We start from the raw sequence: 16,455 nt of genomic DNA, 5'->3' as shown, positions 1-16,455 counted from the left end.
CTTTGGGTGGGTAATTAAAAAATTCTCTGTAGAACAATGTGCCATTTTGCATCTTTAGCAAGTTAAACATTTTAGGCTAAATATTACCATAAATTCACAGTCAAAAACTGATAATGCCTGAGATTGACCTTTTACATCCAATCTATTTACAGTTATAAAAATATTCCTTCAGACAGAGCTGTATATATGTGTTTATATTAAAATGTCCAAATTAATCTTATTACCAAACTTTAATAGGTATATTCAACAACTGCCATAATAACATCACATATTTTTTCTGGATAGTATTTGTAACTGCACTGCTCTATATATACAACTCTGGTATACATTTACTTTTGAGAAAGGCAAAGCAGTAAAAAAGACGGACCAAAATCCAGTTCGCTTGTAAAAATACAAATTGAGTTTAAGGCAGTGCAAGTCACCATAAAACAGTGTCGCTGATATAATACTGTAATGCTCACTCACATATAAGGCCACAATTGGTGGTGCCTTTCTACTTTCTATTTCGGATCATGCAGTACAGCTTACCTCAACTGAAAATGTGGACAGACCTCTAACAAAATCTGATATCTCCCCCACAGCACATCTATCTATACACGTGTGTGTGTGTCTCTGTGTGTGTGTGTGTGTACATGTTTAGACATTTTTGTGAGGACAGAAAATTGGCATACTACTATACTTGTGGGGACCATCAATCCCCACAGTAAAATGAAGAGTAGAAGAGGATTTGAAATTTTGAGCTGGACATTTCCTCTGCTCTTTAATGTCACCCTATGGTCATCCCTCTCCTTGAAATATCTGTTCACAACAGCCCTTTCCATTTTTATTTGTCAGAGTCTGATACAATCACCACTCTCTCCCCAGGAACACTCTCTACCACTTTACCCAACTTACTCCAGAATTCTTTTTCTTTTCTAACTGACATCCAACTTGTGGGGCATATGTACTGACAACATTCAGAATCATCCTTTTGATTTCCAGGTTCAAACTCATGTTCCTGCCTGATACTTTATTCATCTCTACAACAGGATAGCAAGGTGTGACAAAAGAAAATAATAATGAAGTGATGTGGATAAAAAGAATAGCAAGAAGTACCAGGTCCAGTGTTCCATGACTAGGATAAAAACTGCATTGTTCCTCCTTAATTAAAGGTTCAACTAAAAGACACACTCTGCAGCATGCTGGCATAGACCCTACCAGAGAGGCTGAGGATGATGCCCACCATTTGACACTCTGTGCTTTTTGCAAATGACTTCATCCTGAGCACTTGAGACATGTGTGAAAGGTTCTGGAGAAGCCACGGATAATGTTGTCAGACCTCTCGTTTGGGCAGAGTACTTGATTTGTCATTCATCATAGTAAAGGGATCTTATCCTTGTCTCATTAGAGTTTAAGGCTTTGTGAATGGTGAAGGGATCACAGAGACTTCATGTGTAGAACTGTCAATTAAATTGGGGGATTTTGTGCATGTTAGTGGCATCCATAGATGTCTAAGTGATCAGACAGTACTCATCACTAGCTCTCTCTAATGAGAGAGAGTTAGTAGCTCCATTGTAATTAAGAAATTTCAGTGCACTCGTCCAGATAGAAGTCCAAGCAAAAGAAACTCATCTATGACTCGATATGGACTACGATAGTATTTTCACAAAAGTATTAAGATATTAGTAAGTAAGAAGTAAGACACTTAATACTGTACACCTAGCAAACCACTGCGACATTAGACTGCACTGTATGTAATGTGTTCTTCTGTATTACTAGGGCTAAATAAAAAGCAGATCAAAAAGTGTTTCCATTTTTGGTTGTAATGCTGTGTGTCTGCTCTGCAGTTTTGTTGCAATTCTACTGGCCCTTGGAATTACAGTGAAAACACACAACATACTGCATTTGATATTTGACCATGGACTTACCTTACCAATAGGTATAGGTATTTCTGGGTACTTCTGTGTTGTTGAAAAATAAATATATCTGTCTTTTGTGCCAACCACAAACCACTCCTCCTGTCCTTTGCTGGATTTATTTTTGACCATGATAGTATCTCATGTTCTGCTAGAAAGATAGCAAACATTAAGTCAAGTTGGAGCAAGCTTTGGAAATAAAAGCTAATCCTTGCTATGATCCCAGATTTTCCCTTCCTGTAAGAATATATCATTTAATTAGTTTATCAAAATTGTAAGCTAAAAGCTGTACGTTCACTTCTATCCACACAGAAATTAAATGTATTTATAACAAATTATTTTATAGTAATACATTTTTTAATATTATGTTCCCAGTAGCTATATATAACACCCTTCTGGCAATAACAGAAAGTCTGATGATTTTTATGTCCTGTAATTATACACCAGTGGCACTAGAAGTTTAAAACTGGCTATCAAAGTATCAAAGATAGTTGGACACACAGATAAGCTTACTATAAACTGTATCAAATTAATATCCATTTATCTTCAAAAGTTATTAGAATGAATAATCCCAAAACCATGCAGAGCACTATTTTAATTTACCACTAACTATATTGTTAACATTTCTTACATTTTCCATATTTAGGAGCATAATCACTTAAATAAATATACCAAATAAACCACAATACATTCACAATATTTTTTTCACTAAGGAATACAGCTGAATTGTTTATATTTGAAAGTATGTTGTATTAGAAAAGAGGGATTACATATGTGGAAAATGGATCAAAACAATTAATTTATTTTTGACCATATCAGTATCAAGAAGCAAGGTGTCAGACATTCATGACCAAACTAAGGAGAGTGTAAATGCTGAGGAAGCAGAGCCGTTGTCTATAAAAGCAGCAGCTCTGGAGATTTGCTCTAACTGACGGGCATCTAAGACGGGTGAGTACAGTAAAGGATTCAGCTACCATGTTTTATCTACTGTGTATTATATGCTCTCATTAAGTTTATATTTTACATTTTTAAGTGTTCAGTTATTACATTTTTTTTTTGACACTGAAAATTTTACTTTTTGAATGGATTCTTAAACTGAAGAGTAAAATGTCCATTGATATACGTTTACTTATTTTATAGCACCTTGACATACACAGGATACCAAGGAATTTCTGTTTGCATCAGCTGAGGTAAAATCCACGAATCAAAAAGAATGGATGTTAATTATGGTTTGTATAATAAGTACAGTAAATGATTTATGTGTCAATCCATCATATTTTCAGTCTTTAGTAAAGTGCCACCATGAGCACAGACGCGGAGATGGCGCAGTATGGCGCGGCGGCCATTTACCTACGCAAGCCAGAAAAGGAGAGGCTTGAGGCCCAGACTGCTCCATTTGATGCCAAGACGGCCTTCTTTGTGACTGTTCCTGATGAGATGTATGTCAAGGGGAAACTTACCAAGAAGGAGGGTGGTAAAGCCACTGTTGAGACAGACGACGGAAAGGTAGATGAATTATCAATGTACTTTATCTATTTGTCAAATATATAGTGCCAAACTTTGAAAGCTGATTTTTTCTAAGTGATCTTAATTTTCTATTCAGACGGTCACTGTAAAGGAGGATGAAATCCACCCTAGGAACCCTCCAAAGTTTGATAAGATGGAGGACATGGCCATGATGACCCACCTTAATGAGCCATCTGTGTTGTTTAACCTCAAAGAGCGTTATGCATCATGGATGATCTACGTAAGTTTTCACATTGCTGTGTGTGAGAGGAAAGTATCATGCTGATCTGTAAATGTTTAAATGATATTTATTGTCTATGATACAGACCTACTCTGGGTTGTTCTGCGTTGTCGTCAATCCCTACAAGTGGCTTCCTGTATATGATGCTACATGTGTAGGAGCATACAGAGGAAAGAAGAGGATTGAGGCTCCACCCCACATCTTCTCCATCTCTGACAATGCCTATCAGTTCATGCTCACTGGTAAGCTCAATTCTCTATTAAAGCCTTTAAATGCATTTAGGACTTCTACTTAAAGAGATGACCATTAATCATTGTGTGAAAAAATTTTTTTCTTAGAACATAGCTACTTATAAGTGATTGGAAATAAATGAATCCTAAGATTATTCAAGACATGCTTATATGTTTTTCTTTTAGATCGTGAGAACCAGTCTGTCCTGATTACGTGAGTATAATAAAAACTGTATGCAAAATATATAAAAACTATATAAAGGCATTTTAACAATGTGTCCCATAAACCCCAGTGGAGAATCCGGTGCAGGAAAGACTGTCAACACCAAACGTGTCATCCAGTACTTTGCAACAATTGCAGCTCTTGGAGCTAAGAAGGCTGAGCCAGCAGCTGGCAAAATGCAGGTAGATTTTTTATTCTGCATCAACGTCTTTGTGACAGAAAAAGAAAATCAATTTTGGAAGATCAGCTCACATAAACACAATATATTCTTGCAGGGCTCTCTTGAGGATCAGATTGTTGCTGCCAACCCTCTGTTGGAGGCCTACGGTAATGCCAAGACTGTGAGGAATGACAACTCCTCTCGTTTTGTAAGTGATTAAAACGAGTTAATGTAAATGAGCTTTTTACTACTTGCTCTCATGAAAGGCAATATTAATAAAGATCTACCCCTGTAGGGTAAATTCATCAGGATTCACTTTGGCACATCTGGCAAGCTGTCTTCAGCTGATATTGAAACATGTAAGTTTGAACCACAGTGCAAATTACCATTATCTGTGACAGAAATTATATTTAATTAGTCACTTAAATGTATTCAAGCTCTGGGGAATGAGAATCAAACTGATAAGTCCAGAATGCCCCCCCCCCCCCCCCCCCCCCCCCCAAACCAACCAAAAAAACCCCTAAATATTATGTAACAGATCTGTTTAGTTATTTTACAGCACATAAGAAGATGAGTCACTTAATTTCAGAAGAAGTAATATTGTCTGTTGTGGTGGAACACACGGATGCATGAACAGTGTGGTTACGCTATATATATAAGTTATATACTGTAACCCAGTAGTTATCATGTGTGTAAGTAGGAACATATTGCAAAAACATTTAAAGTATAATAAGGTATACTGTGAAGCACGTTATAAGTAAAGCAACAGAACTGAAAAAAGTTTCAAACACGCCCAATGACAGCCAAGGAAATAAATGCATGTATGATCCATTTTGCAGTTTTGACTGTGATGTCTCATGTCTACAGTGTCAAAATTAATCTGTTGTCCTTAGATCTGCTGGAGAAGTCCCGTGTCACCTTCCAGTTGTCTGCTGAGAGGAGCTACCATATCTTCTATCAGCTGATGACAGGCCACAAGCCTGAGCTTCTGGGTATGTTGACAGGACACCTAAATTTAAAATTTAAAACCATTAAAATCACATTCTAAGCAAAAAACAAGTTAACTTCATTTCTCCTTTCAGAGGCTCTTCTGATCACAACTAACCCTTATGACTATCCAATGATCAGTCAGGGTGAAATCACTGTCAAGAGCATCGATGATGTGGAGGAGTTCATTGCAACAGATGTAAAATCACATTTGACACAGAATCTTATACTTAACCATAAATATCTTCTTTTGTTTTATTTATTGATAGCTGATTTCATTTTTTTCTTACAGACTGCTATTGACATCTTGGGCTTTACTGCTGAAGAGAAGTTAAGCATCTACAAGCTGACTGGTGCTGTGATGCATCATGGCAACATGAAATTCAAGCAGAAGCAGCGTGAAGAGCAGGCTGAACCTGATGGCACTGAGGGTATTGTGAAAAATTTCTATAATGGAGAAATGTTTGAAGTATTTGTATTTATTAGGTATTATAATGATTTGTTTTAATCCAACAGTGGCTGACAAGATTGCGTACCTATTGGGCCTGAACTCGGCTGATATGCTGAAAGCTTTGTGCTACCCAAGAGTCAAGGTTGGCAATGAGATGGTGACCAAAGGTCAGACCGTCCCACAGGTAATTCATAAAAGGGAGACTTGTATAATCATATTATAATTATAAACATTATAGCTGTATTCATATGGTTTTGTATAATTATAAATTCTTGTTTGCCAGGTCAACAATGCTGTCTCGGCTCTGTGCAAATCTATCTATGAGAAAATGTTCTTGTGGATGGTTATCCGTATCAATGAGATGCTGGACACAAAGCAGCCCAGACAGTTCTTCATTGGAGTGCTGGATATCGCTGGGTTTGAGATCTTTGATGTGAGCACTTGAAACATTTCACCACATTTGCTAAATGTTAAATACTGTATTGCCATGAAGTTAAACATGTTTGTAATGTTACAGTTCAACAGCTTGGAGCAACTCTGCATCAACTTCACCAATGAGAAACTGCAACAGTTTTTCAACCATCACATGTTTGTCCTGGAGCAAGAGGAGTACAAGAAAGAAGGCATTATATGGGAGTTCATTGACTTTGGTATGGACTTGGCTGCCTGCATTGAGCTTATTGAGAAGGTAAACAGCTACTATGGAAGAAATGTACATGTGGTTGCATATGTTACCTCCCTTGAAATTTTAATATAATTTATGATATTTTCTCAGCCAATGGGCATCTTCTCCATCCTTGAAGAGGAGTGCATGTTCCCCAAGGCCTCTGACACAACGTTCAAGAACAAGCTGCACGATCAGCATCTTGGCAAGACCAAAGCATTTGAGAAACCAAAGCCTGGAAAGGGCAAGGCTGAGGCACACTTCTCCCTGGTTCACTATGCTGGTACAGTGGACTACAATATCACTGGCTGGCTGGACAAGAACAAGGACCCACTGAATGACTCAGTTGTTCAGCTCTACCAGAAGTCTGCAAACAAACTAATGTGCTTCCTTTACGCAGCCCATGCTGGAGCTGAAGGTAAGAAAAAAAACTGCTCACAAACTGCCATGTCCAGTACAGATAGCTACAATGTGCATACTGCAGGATAAATTTATACTGTGAAAAATATTTTTTCCAATTCCAATAATGAAATTTACTGTTTATGAAAACAGAGGCTGCTGGTGGTGGTGGCAAGAAGGGTGGTAAGAAGAAGGGTGGTTCCTTCCAGACTGTGTCTGCTCTTTTCAGAGTATGTATAGATTTTTTTATATATATATATATATATATATAAATTAAATGCTAATTTTTAAATAGTATTAACCTATTATCTAATGATGCTGATCTACAGGAGAATCTGGCCAAGCTGATGACCAACTTAAGAAGCACTCATCCTCACTTTGTCCGTTGCCTGATTCCCAATGAGACAAAGACCCCAGGTACCCCACAGTAATATTAACTGCAAAAATGACAGTAAGAATATAGAAAAGATTTGAAACATTATGCATTTCTGACTCTCAGGCCTTATGGAGAACTTCCTGGTCATCCACCAGCTGAGGTGTAACGGTGTACTGGAGGGCATCAGAATCTGCAGAAAGGGTTTCCCCAGCAGAATCCTCTATGGTGACTTCAAGCAGAGGTGACAGCACATTACAATATTGGAAAGGAAAAATGAATTCATGGTTGTTGTAAAGGACAAACTTGAATATGATGGAAGAAAAATCTAAGTAACAACCTGATTCTCTCTTGAAGATACAAAGTGTTGAATGCCAGTGTCATCCCTGAGGGACAGTTCATTGACAACAAGAAAGCTTCAGAGAAGCTGCTTGGCTCCATTGATGTGGATCACACACAGTACATGTTTGGGCACACAAAGGTACACTTCATTATATTAATAGACATTAACAAAACACTGTCCATTTGTACTTGTACTTGTGTTTTCAATGATTAAATAGGTGTTCTTCAAAGCTGGTCTGCTGGGCACTCTTGAGGAGATGAGAGATGAGAAACTGGCTGAGCTGGTGACCATGACTCAGGCTCTCTGCAGAGGATATGTCATGAGGAAAGAGTTTGTGAAGATGATGGAGAGGAGGTAACATTGTCATACTAAACTCTATTGTATTCTCTTTTTTATTTCCTTCCTCATATTAAGATCCTACGACACTAAAAGTAACACTCTCATGTTTGGTTTTTAGAGAATCTATCTTCTCCATCCAGTACAACATCCGTTCTTTCATGAATGTCAAGAACTGGCCATGGCTGAAAGTATACTTCAAGATCAAGCCTCTTCTGAAGAGTGCTGAGACTGAGAAGGAGTTGCAGAACATGAAGGAGAACTATGAGAAGATGAAGACAGACCTGGCTGCTGCTCTGGCTAAGAAGAAGGAACTGGAAGAGAAGATGGTCGGCCTGCTGCAGGAGAAGAATGACCTGCAACTTCAAGTGTCTGCAGTAAGTAGTAGAGAAAAGTATATATTACACCTGTAGTTCATGTATGTTAAATTTAGATATGAAAAGGCCACATGCTTATTTTATCCTCTGATTATTTATGTGCTAAAACAAAAGTGTAGCTAAAAGTACGATCAAGAAAACACTAGGACAATGTGACTCACAAATAATCTAACTTGTGTGTTCAACATGTATTATAGGAAGTTGACAATCTCTCTGATGCTGAAGAAAGGTGTGAGGGGCTCATTAAGAGCAAGATCCAGCTCGAGGCCAAACTCAAAGAGACAAGTGAGAGACTGGAGGATGAAGAGGAAATCAATGCTGAGCTGACTGCTAAGAAGAGGAAGCTGGAGGATGAATGCTCTGAGCTGAAGAAGGACATTGATGACTTGGAGCTCACCTTGGCCAAAGTGGAGAAGGAGAAACATGCCACAGAAAACAAGGTTCAGTTCATTTTGATTATATTCTTAGTTCAATTAAAACATATAATGTTGTTCTTTGAATATATATGTTAAACGTTCAAATAATCAGCAAAATCTCAAACAAAATTAAACTTAATGTATTCACATTGTTTCAGGTGAAAAACCTGACAGAGGAGATGGCATCTCAAGATGAGTCAATTGCCAAGTTGACTAAGGAGAAGAAAGCCTTACAAGAGGCCCATCAGCAAACACTGGATGATCTCCAGGCAGAGGAGGACAAAGTCAACACTCTGACCAAGTCCAAAACAAAGCTGGAACAGCAAGTTGATGATGTAAGAAAACTATAATAATGATGTGTTTGTTTTTGTTTTTTATGGAAAGAATTTTAGTGCTGAATCATTGTCTTTCCAACCACTTGAATCAACTGACATGACTTTATAGCTTGAGGGTTCACTGGAGCAAGAGAAGAAGCTCCGCATGGACCTTGAGAGAGCCAAGAGGAAGCTGGAGGGAGATCTGAAACTGGCCCAGGAATCCATAATGGATCTGGAGAATGACAAGCAGCAGTCTGATGAGAAAATCAAGAAGTAGGGCTTTTTTTGTAAATAATTTTCTTTACACACACTGCATTGCAATAATCATATGGACTATGATCGTAAAACCATACTTCTTCCACACCAAGGAAGGACTTTGAAATCAGCCAACTTCTCAGCAAAATTGAAGATGAACAATCCCTTGGTGCTCAACTTCAGAAGAAGATTAAAGAACTTCAGGTAACACTAATGACCAGTGTTCATAAAGAATATTGTTCATTATAAGTCAAAAACCTACTTTAGTTCAGGTTCTAATCGATAAATCCAAATAATTTCAAACTAGGCTCGTATTGAGGAGCTGGAAGAGGAGATTGAGGCTGAGAGGGCAGCTCGGGCTAAGGTAGAGAAGCAGAGAGCAGACCTCTCCAGGGAGCTTGAAGAGATCAGTGAGAGGCTCGAGGAAGCTGGTGGAGCAACAGCTGCTCAGATTGAGATGAACAAGAAGCGAGAGGCTGAGTTCCAGAAACTGCGTCGTGATCTTGAGGAATCAACTCTGCAGCATGAAGCTACTGCAGCAGCTCTCCGTAAGAAGCAGGCTGACACTGTAGCAGAGCTCGGAGAGCAGATCGACAACCTCCAGCGTGTCAAACAGAAGCTGGAGAAAGAGAAGAGCGAGTACAAGATGGAGATTGATGACCTCTCCAGCAACATGGAGGCTGTTGCTAAAGCAAAGGTGCGGACAGTATTTATAGAGAACAGATTTTTTCTTTTTTACATTTCAGGACCGCCAAAGCAGCTCATTAACTGTTAACATGGATATGGCATTACTTGGTGACAGGGCAACTTGGAGAAAATGTGCAGGACTCTTGAGGATCAACTAAGTGAACTCAAAGCCAAAAATGATGAGAATGTTCGTCAGCTGAATGACATTAATGCCCAGAAGGCGAGACTTCAAACAGAGAATGGTAAGTGATGTATAACAAAGAAACAGTCTGTGTCTGGAAATTTGTCATTTACAGGTACCTAAAACTACAACCAATCAGTGGGTGAAATGAAACAAACTGGGCTTAATACATGTGTGTTAACTACAGGTGAGTTCAGTCGCCAGCTTGAGGAGAAAGAAGCTCTTGTTTCTCAGCTCACAAGGGGCAAGCAGGCCTTCACTCAGCAGATTGAGGAACTGAAGAGACACGTTGAGGAGGAAGTGAAGGTCTGAAATATTTTCTCTCTTCTTTTAAATTTCAGCACTTACTAATAAAAACAGAGACAAGTTTTAATCAGTTACAGAGACACTCAGTAACTCTGAGACAGATAATCCTCTAATTTCTTTCTTAGGTTTTACCTCTTAAATTTGTTATCCTCTCAGCATTAGACTTTAAAATTGATTTCAACAATAAAATATCGAAATCTGAAATCAACTGTCACTTCAACAGGCCAAGAATGCCCTGGCTCATGCTGTTCAGTCAGCACGTCATGACTGTGATCTGCTGAGAGAGCAGTTTGAGGAGGAGCAGGAGGCCAAGGCTGAGCTGCAGCGAGGAATGTCCAAGGCCAACAGTGAGGTGGCTCAGTGGCGATCCAAATATGAGACTGATGCCATCCAGCGAACTGAGGAGCTGGAGGAGGCCAAGTAAGTCACCATACTTTCATTGTTTAAATTGGTTTTCAGACTTAAAACCAACCAATTCAGCCTTAATCAAAACAAAATTATTTTAACAACAGGAAAAAGCTTGCCCAGCGCCTGCAGGAGGCTGAGGAATCCATTGAGGCTGTGAACTCCAAGTGTGCCTCACTGGAGAAGACCAAGCAGAGGCTGCAGGGTGAGGTGGAGGACCTCATGATTGACGTGGAGAGAGCTAATTCTCTGGCTGCCAACCTTGACAAGAAGCAGAGGAACTTTGATAAAGTAAAGTTTTAAACATAACCTCTGTCATCAAAGGAGAAATTACACCCATTTCAACAACTAATTATTTAATTAATTAATTTTTAATTAATCTAGGTCCTGGCAGAATGGAAGCAGAAGTATGAGGAGAGCCAGGCAGAGCTGGAAGGAGCCCAAAAGGAGGCTCGTTCTCTCAGCACTGAGTTGTTCAAGATGAAGAACTCATATGAAGAGGCTCTGGATCATCTTGAGACCATGAAGAGAGAGAACAAGAACCTGCAGCGTATGCTTATCTTGCTATAGATCATATGGATATGATTCTAATGTTTATATTCATTTACAGCTTTTGTTGTGGCCAAAACATTTGCATATATCAGCTCCAAGTACTAAAACTCTTGGCTGTGTTTGCTCTGTAGAGGAGATCTCAGATCTGACTGAGCAGATTGGTGAGACTGGAAAGAGCATCCATGAGCTGGAAAAGGCCAAGAAGACTGTTGAGACTGAGAAGTCTGAAATTCAGACAGCTCTGGAGGAAGCTGAGGTAATGTATTTTATAAAAATGTACTTTGTTTGTAATTACATTTCTAAAACTATCCCTTCTCCAGTTTATGTTGAAATAAACCTTTATTTAAAGGGAACTCTGGAACACGAGGAGGCCAAGATCCTTCGTGTTCAGCTTGAGCTAAACCAGGTAAAAGGTGAGATTGACAGGAAGCTGTCAGAGAAGGATGAGGAGATGGAGCAGATCAAGAGGAACAGCCAGAGGGTGATTGACTCCATGCAGAGCACCCTTGATGCTGAGGTCAGGAGCAGGAATGATGCCCTGAGAGTCAAGAAGAAGATGGAGGGAGACCTGAATGAGATGGAGATTCAGTTGAGCCATGCCAACAGACAGGCTGCTGAGGCCCAGAAACAACTGAGGAATGTCCAAGGACAGCTCAAGGTGAGTTGGTAGTTCATTTGTGTTTGTGTGAATTTTTAATTAACCTCCAAGCAAACAATGATAATATCTTTTGTTTGTTTGTCATCAGGATGCTCAGCTGCACCTGGATGATGCAGTCAGAGGACAGGAAGACATGAAGGAGCAGGTCGCCATGGTGGAGCGCAGAAATGGTCTGATGGTGGCTGAGATTGAGGAGCTGAGAGCCGCTCTGGAGCAGACAGAGAGAGGACGCAAAGTAGCTGAGCAGGAGTTGGTTGATGCTAGCGAGCGTGTTGGACTGCTTCACTCTCAGGTTGGTATTCATTACTTTACAAGAACTTTGAGACATCAGAGAGTGAGAATCACAGCATTAAAACTGTTCTCTTTCATTCAGAACACCAGTCTTTTGAACACCAAGAAGAAGCTGGAGGCTGACCTTGTCCAGGTTCAGGGTGAGGTGGATGATGCAGTTCAGGAAGCAAGAAATGCTGAGGAGAAGGCCAAAAAGGCTATCACTGATGTAAGTTAGTACTTTACAAGCCTTCTTTTCTTTTCAAAATTTTTGTTCATGCTTGATCAATAATGCCAACACCACCCATACTTTCAGGCTGCCATGATGGCTGAGGAGCTGAAGAAGGAGCAGGACACCAGTGCTCACCTGGAGAGGATGAAGAAGAACCTGGAGGTCACAGTCAAGGACCTGCAGCACCGTCTGGATGAGGCAGAGAACCTCGCCATGAAGGGTGGCAAGAAGCAGCTCCAGAAACTGGAGTCCAGGGTATGTACTGCATATATATATGCATATATAGTTATTATTCAAGTATTAAATAAACACTTTGATGCCATCACATGATCTCCACCCATTTTCTTTCTACTCTTAATATTTATTAAAAGCTGATTACTTATCATGGCATTAAAGGTCCGTGAACTAGAAACTGAAGTTGAAGCTGAGCAGAGACGTGGAGCTGATGCTGTTAAAGGAGTCCGCAAATATGAGAGGAGAGTGAAGGAGCTCACCTACCAGGTGATTACACATTTACCTAAACATCTATTACATTTAAGTTCCTAAATTCTTTCTTCTTCAGCCATCAGTAACAGTTTGTTGTTTATGCAGACTGAGGAGGACAAGAAGAATTTGGTCAGACTTCAGGATCTGGTGGACAAGCTGCAGCTCAAAGTCAAGGCTTACAAGAGACAGGCTGAGGAGGCTGTGAGTGAAATGTTTTGTGATTTTTACATATGGAATTCACAGCTTCATAACTGAGATATCTCTCATATATGATCAGATATGTTTTTAAATAAAACATATTGTTGCACTGAACAGGAGGAACAGGCCAACACCCACATGTCCAGACTGAGAAAGGTCCAACATGAGATGGAGGAAGCTCAGGAACGTGCTGACATTGCTGAATCTCAGGTCAACAAACTGAGAGCCAAGAGCCGTGATGCTGGAAAGGTAATTCATGTAATTTGTTTTACGAAAAAATGTACCGTTGTTTAATGGAGTTGTTTAATATAAGAGCTTTATGTTAATAATTTTCTGTGAATTGAAGAGAGTGTAGATACTATATTTACAATGTAGAATGAATTGTTTCAATGTTGATAATATGTGTTGAATAATTTTACCTTTCATTATTTTTTTCAGGGTGAAAGTGCTGAATAAGACACATTCTTTTGGAACTTTTTGGCAGTGTTCATAAAATATGAACTAACTGTTAAATTGTCCACGTATGATGTATTAATTCAATAAACACTTTCATTATGATTTCATGAAATGTAAAGAGTTTAATTTATTCTTTATTCTAAAAAAAGTCACATTCACATATCCAATTTTTAACACGATAGTTTCTTCAGAATAATCGTGATTCATACCTACAGGACATCGTCCTGTGAAATGAGGACAGCACTTTTCCCTTTGTGTTCTCCCTTCTTGTGTTCAGCATTAGTGATGGCAGAGTTAAGTTAACCTTTAAAAGAAAACCATTCTTCCAGAAATATATTTGTAAGGTCAGACAATGTTTTTGGATGAGAAGGCCTGGTTCACAGTCTAACTCACTCCAAAGGTGTTTAATCAGGTTTTGGTCAGGACTCTGGCAGGCCAGTCAAGTTCTTGCACACCAAATTCCCCCATCCAATTTGTGCACTGGCACGCCATCATGTTAGACCAGGAAGGGGCTGTCCCTAAACTGTTCCCACAAAGCTAGGAGCATGAAACTGTCCAAAATGTCTTGGTGTGTTGAAACATTTCACCGGAACTAAGGGGCCAAGGCCATTTCGTGAAAAATAACTTCACATCGGCGCGATTCATCTCTTATCCAGAAAACATGAATACTGCCACAGTGTCAGTGTGCTTTTCTGCATCTTATGTATTGCATTGTGCCTGGTTATGTAAGGCTTTAGTGCAACTGCGTAGCCATGGAAACCCATTCCATGAAGCTCTCTAAACACTGTTCATGAGCTAATCTGAAGACCACATGAAGTTTAGAGTGTTGTAGTGACTGACTCCAGAAAGTTGGTGACCTCTGTGCACTATGTGAGACCCTGCTTTATCAATTTATGTGGCTTACCAATACACGGCTGGTTGCTGTGGTTCCTATTCACTTCCACTTCATTATAACACCACTAACAGTTGAATGTAGAATATTTAGTAACAAGGAATTTTCACTACTGGACTTGTTGCACAGGTGGTATTCTATAATGCTGCCATGTCGGAATTCACTGAGCTCCTGAGAGAGACCCGTTCTGCAATAAATGATTGGAGAAGAAGACTGCATGCCTAGGTGCTTGATTTTAAGCATGTGTTGCCATGGAAGTTTTTGAAACAATTGAATTCAGTGCTTTGGGTGGGTAATTAAAAAATTCTCTGTAGAACAATATGCCATTTTGCATCTTTAGCAGGTTAAACATTTTAGGCTAAATATTACCATAAATTCACAGTCAAAAACTGATAATGCCTGAGATTGACTTTTTACATCCAATCTATTTACAGTTATAAAAATATTCCTTCAGACAGAGCTGTATATATGTGTTTATATTAAAATGTCCAAATTAATCTTATTACCAAACTTTAATAGGTATATTCAACAACTGCCATAATAACATCACATATTTTTTCAGGATAGTATTTGTAGCTGCACTGCTCTATATATACAACTCTGGTATACATTTACTTTTGAGAAAGGCAAAGCAGTAAAAAAGACGGACCAAAATCCAGTTCGCTTGTAAAAATACAAATTGAGTTTAAGGCAGTGCAAGTCACCATAAAACAGTGTCACTGATATAATACTGTAATGCTTACTCACATATAAGGCCACAATTGGTGGTGCCTTTCTACTTTCTATTTCGGATCATGCAGTACAGCTTACCTCAACTGAAAATGTGGACAGACCTCTAACAAAATCTGATATCTCCCCCACAGCACATCTATCTATACACGCGCGTGTGTGTGTGTGTGTGTGTCTGTGTGTGTGTGTGTGTGTGTGTGTGTGTGTGTGTACATGTTTAGACATTTTTGTGAGGACAGAAAATTGGCATACTACTATACTTGTGGGGACCATCAATCCCCAAAGTAAAATGAAGAGTAGAAGAGGATTTGAAATTTTGAGCTGGACATTTCCTCTGCTCTTTAATGTCACCCTATGGTCATCCCTCTCCTTGAAATATCTGTTCACAACAGCCCTTTCCATTTTTATTTGTCAAAGTCTGATACAATCACCACTCTCTCCCCAGGAACACTCTCTACCACTTTACCCAACTTACTCCAGAATTCTTTTTCTTTTCTAACTGACATCCAACTTGTGGGGCATATGTACTGACAACATTCAGAATCATCCTTTTGATTTCCAGGTTCAAACTCATGTTCCTGCCTGACACTTTATTCACCTCTACAACAGGATAGCAAGGTGTGACAAAAGAAAATAATAATGAAGTGATGTGGATAAAAAGAATAGCAAGAAGTACCAGGTCCAGTGTTCCATGACTAGGATAAAAACTGCATTGTTCCTCCTTAATTAAAGGTTCAACTAAAAGACACACTCTGCAGCATGCTGGCATAGACCCTACCAGAGAGGCTGAGGATGATGCCCACCATTTGACACTCTGTGCTTTTTGCAAATGACTTCATCCTGAGCACTTGAGACATGTGTGAAAGGTTCTGGAGAAGCCACGGATAATGTTGTCAGACCTCTCGTTTGGGCAGAGTACTTGATTTGTCATTCATCATAGTAAAGGGATCTTATCCTTGTCTCATTAGAGTTTAAGGCTTTGTGAATGGTGAAGGGATCACAGAGACTTCATGTGTAGAACTGTCAATTAAATTGGGGGATTTTGTGCATGTTAGTGGCATCCATAGATGTCTAAGTGATCAGACAGTACTCATCAATAGCTCTCTCTAATGAGAGAGAGTTAGTAGCTCCATTGTAATTAAGAAATTTCAGTGCACTCGTCCAGATAGAAGTCCAAGCAAAAGAAACTTATCTATGACTCGATATGGACTACGATAGTATTTTCACTAA

The 16,455-nt window shown here is 39.2% G+C and overlaps 1 protein-coding gene across 1 annotated transcript; it reads left to right on the top strand.

The window, feature by feature from the left end:
- Nucleotides 1-2,808: 2,808 nt before the first annotated feature.
- Nucleotides 2,809-12,470, top strand: LOC146671841 (myosin heavy chain, fast skeletal muscle-like). Its single transcript, XM_085404230.1, has 35 exons — nt 2,809-2,843; nt 3,036-3,085; nt 3,179-3,401; nt 3,499-3,642; nt 3,728-3,884; nt 4,059-4,086; nt 4,166-4,463; nt 4,551-4,614; nt 5,149-5,247; nt 5,338-5,441; nt 5,535-5,673; nt 5,759-5,877; nt 5,977-6,126; nt 6,211-6,381; nt 6,469-6,775; nt 6,910-6,986; nt 7,086-7,173; nt 7,256-7,373; nt 7,487-7,610; nt 7,690-7,826; nt 7,930-8,185; nt 8,383-8,625; nt 8,760-8,936; nt 9,046-9,191; nt 9,287-9,377; nt 9,481-9,870; nt 9,976-10,102; nt 10,229-10,347; nt 10,571-10,767; nt 10,860-11,043; nt 11,137-11,302; nt 11,436-11,560; nt 11,654-11,962; nt 12,051-12,254; nt 12,336-12,470. Exons 3-35 carry the CDS (start codon nt 3,198-3,200, stop codon nt 12,468-12,470), a joined length of 5,397 nt encoding a protein of 1,798 aa, XP_085260356.1. The 5' UTR covers nt 2,809-2,843; nt 3,036-3,085; nt 3,179-3,197.
- Nucleotides 12,471-16,455: the final 3,985 nt, after the last annotated feature.

Source organism: Rhamphochromis longiceps, linkage group LG4 (assembly GCF_057381845.1).
Source record: "Rhamphochromis longiceps isolate RC_006_pf linkage group LG4, R_longiceps_female_GT1.1, whole genome shotgun sequence".
Classification (NCBI taxonomy): domain Eukaryota; kingdom Metazoa; phylum Chordata; class Actinopteri; order Cichliformes; family Cichlidae; genus Rhamphochromis; species Rhamphochromis longiceps.
Note: the sequence above shows the minus strand (reverse complement) of the source record. Positions and strands in the feature narration are given on the sequence as shown.

What these genes read in the sequence shown, in the direction of transcription:
- LOC146671841 (XM_085404230.1), top strand. Translation starts at nt 3,198, where the DNA reads ATGAGCACAGACGCGGAGATGGCGCAGTATGGCGCGGCGGCCATTTAC. An exon ending in CTATCAGTTCATGCTCACTG is followed by an intron (nt 3,885 to 4,058) that starts GTAAGCTCAATT and finishes TTTTTCTTTTAG; the next exon opens with ATCGTGAGAACCAGTCTGTC. An exon ending in GTGAAGATGATGGAGAGGAG is followed by an intron (nt 7,827 to 7,929) that starts GTAACATTGTCA and finishes TTTGGTTTTTAG; the next exon opens with AGAATCTATCTTCTCCATCC.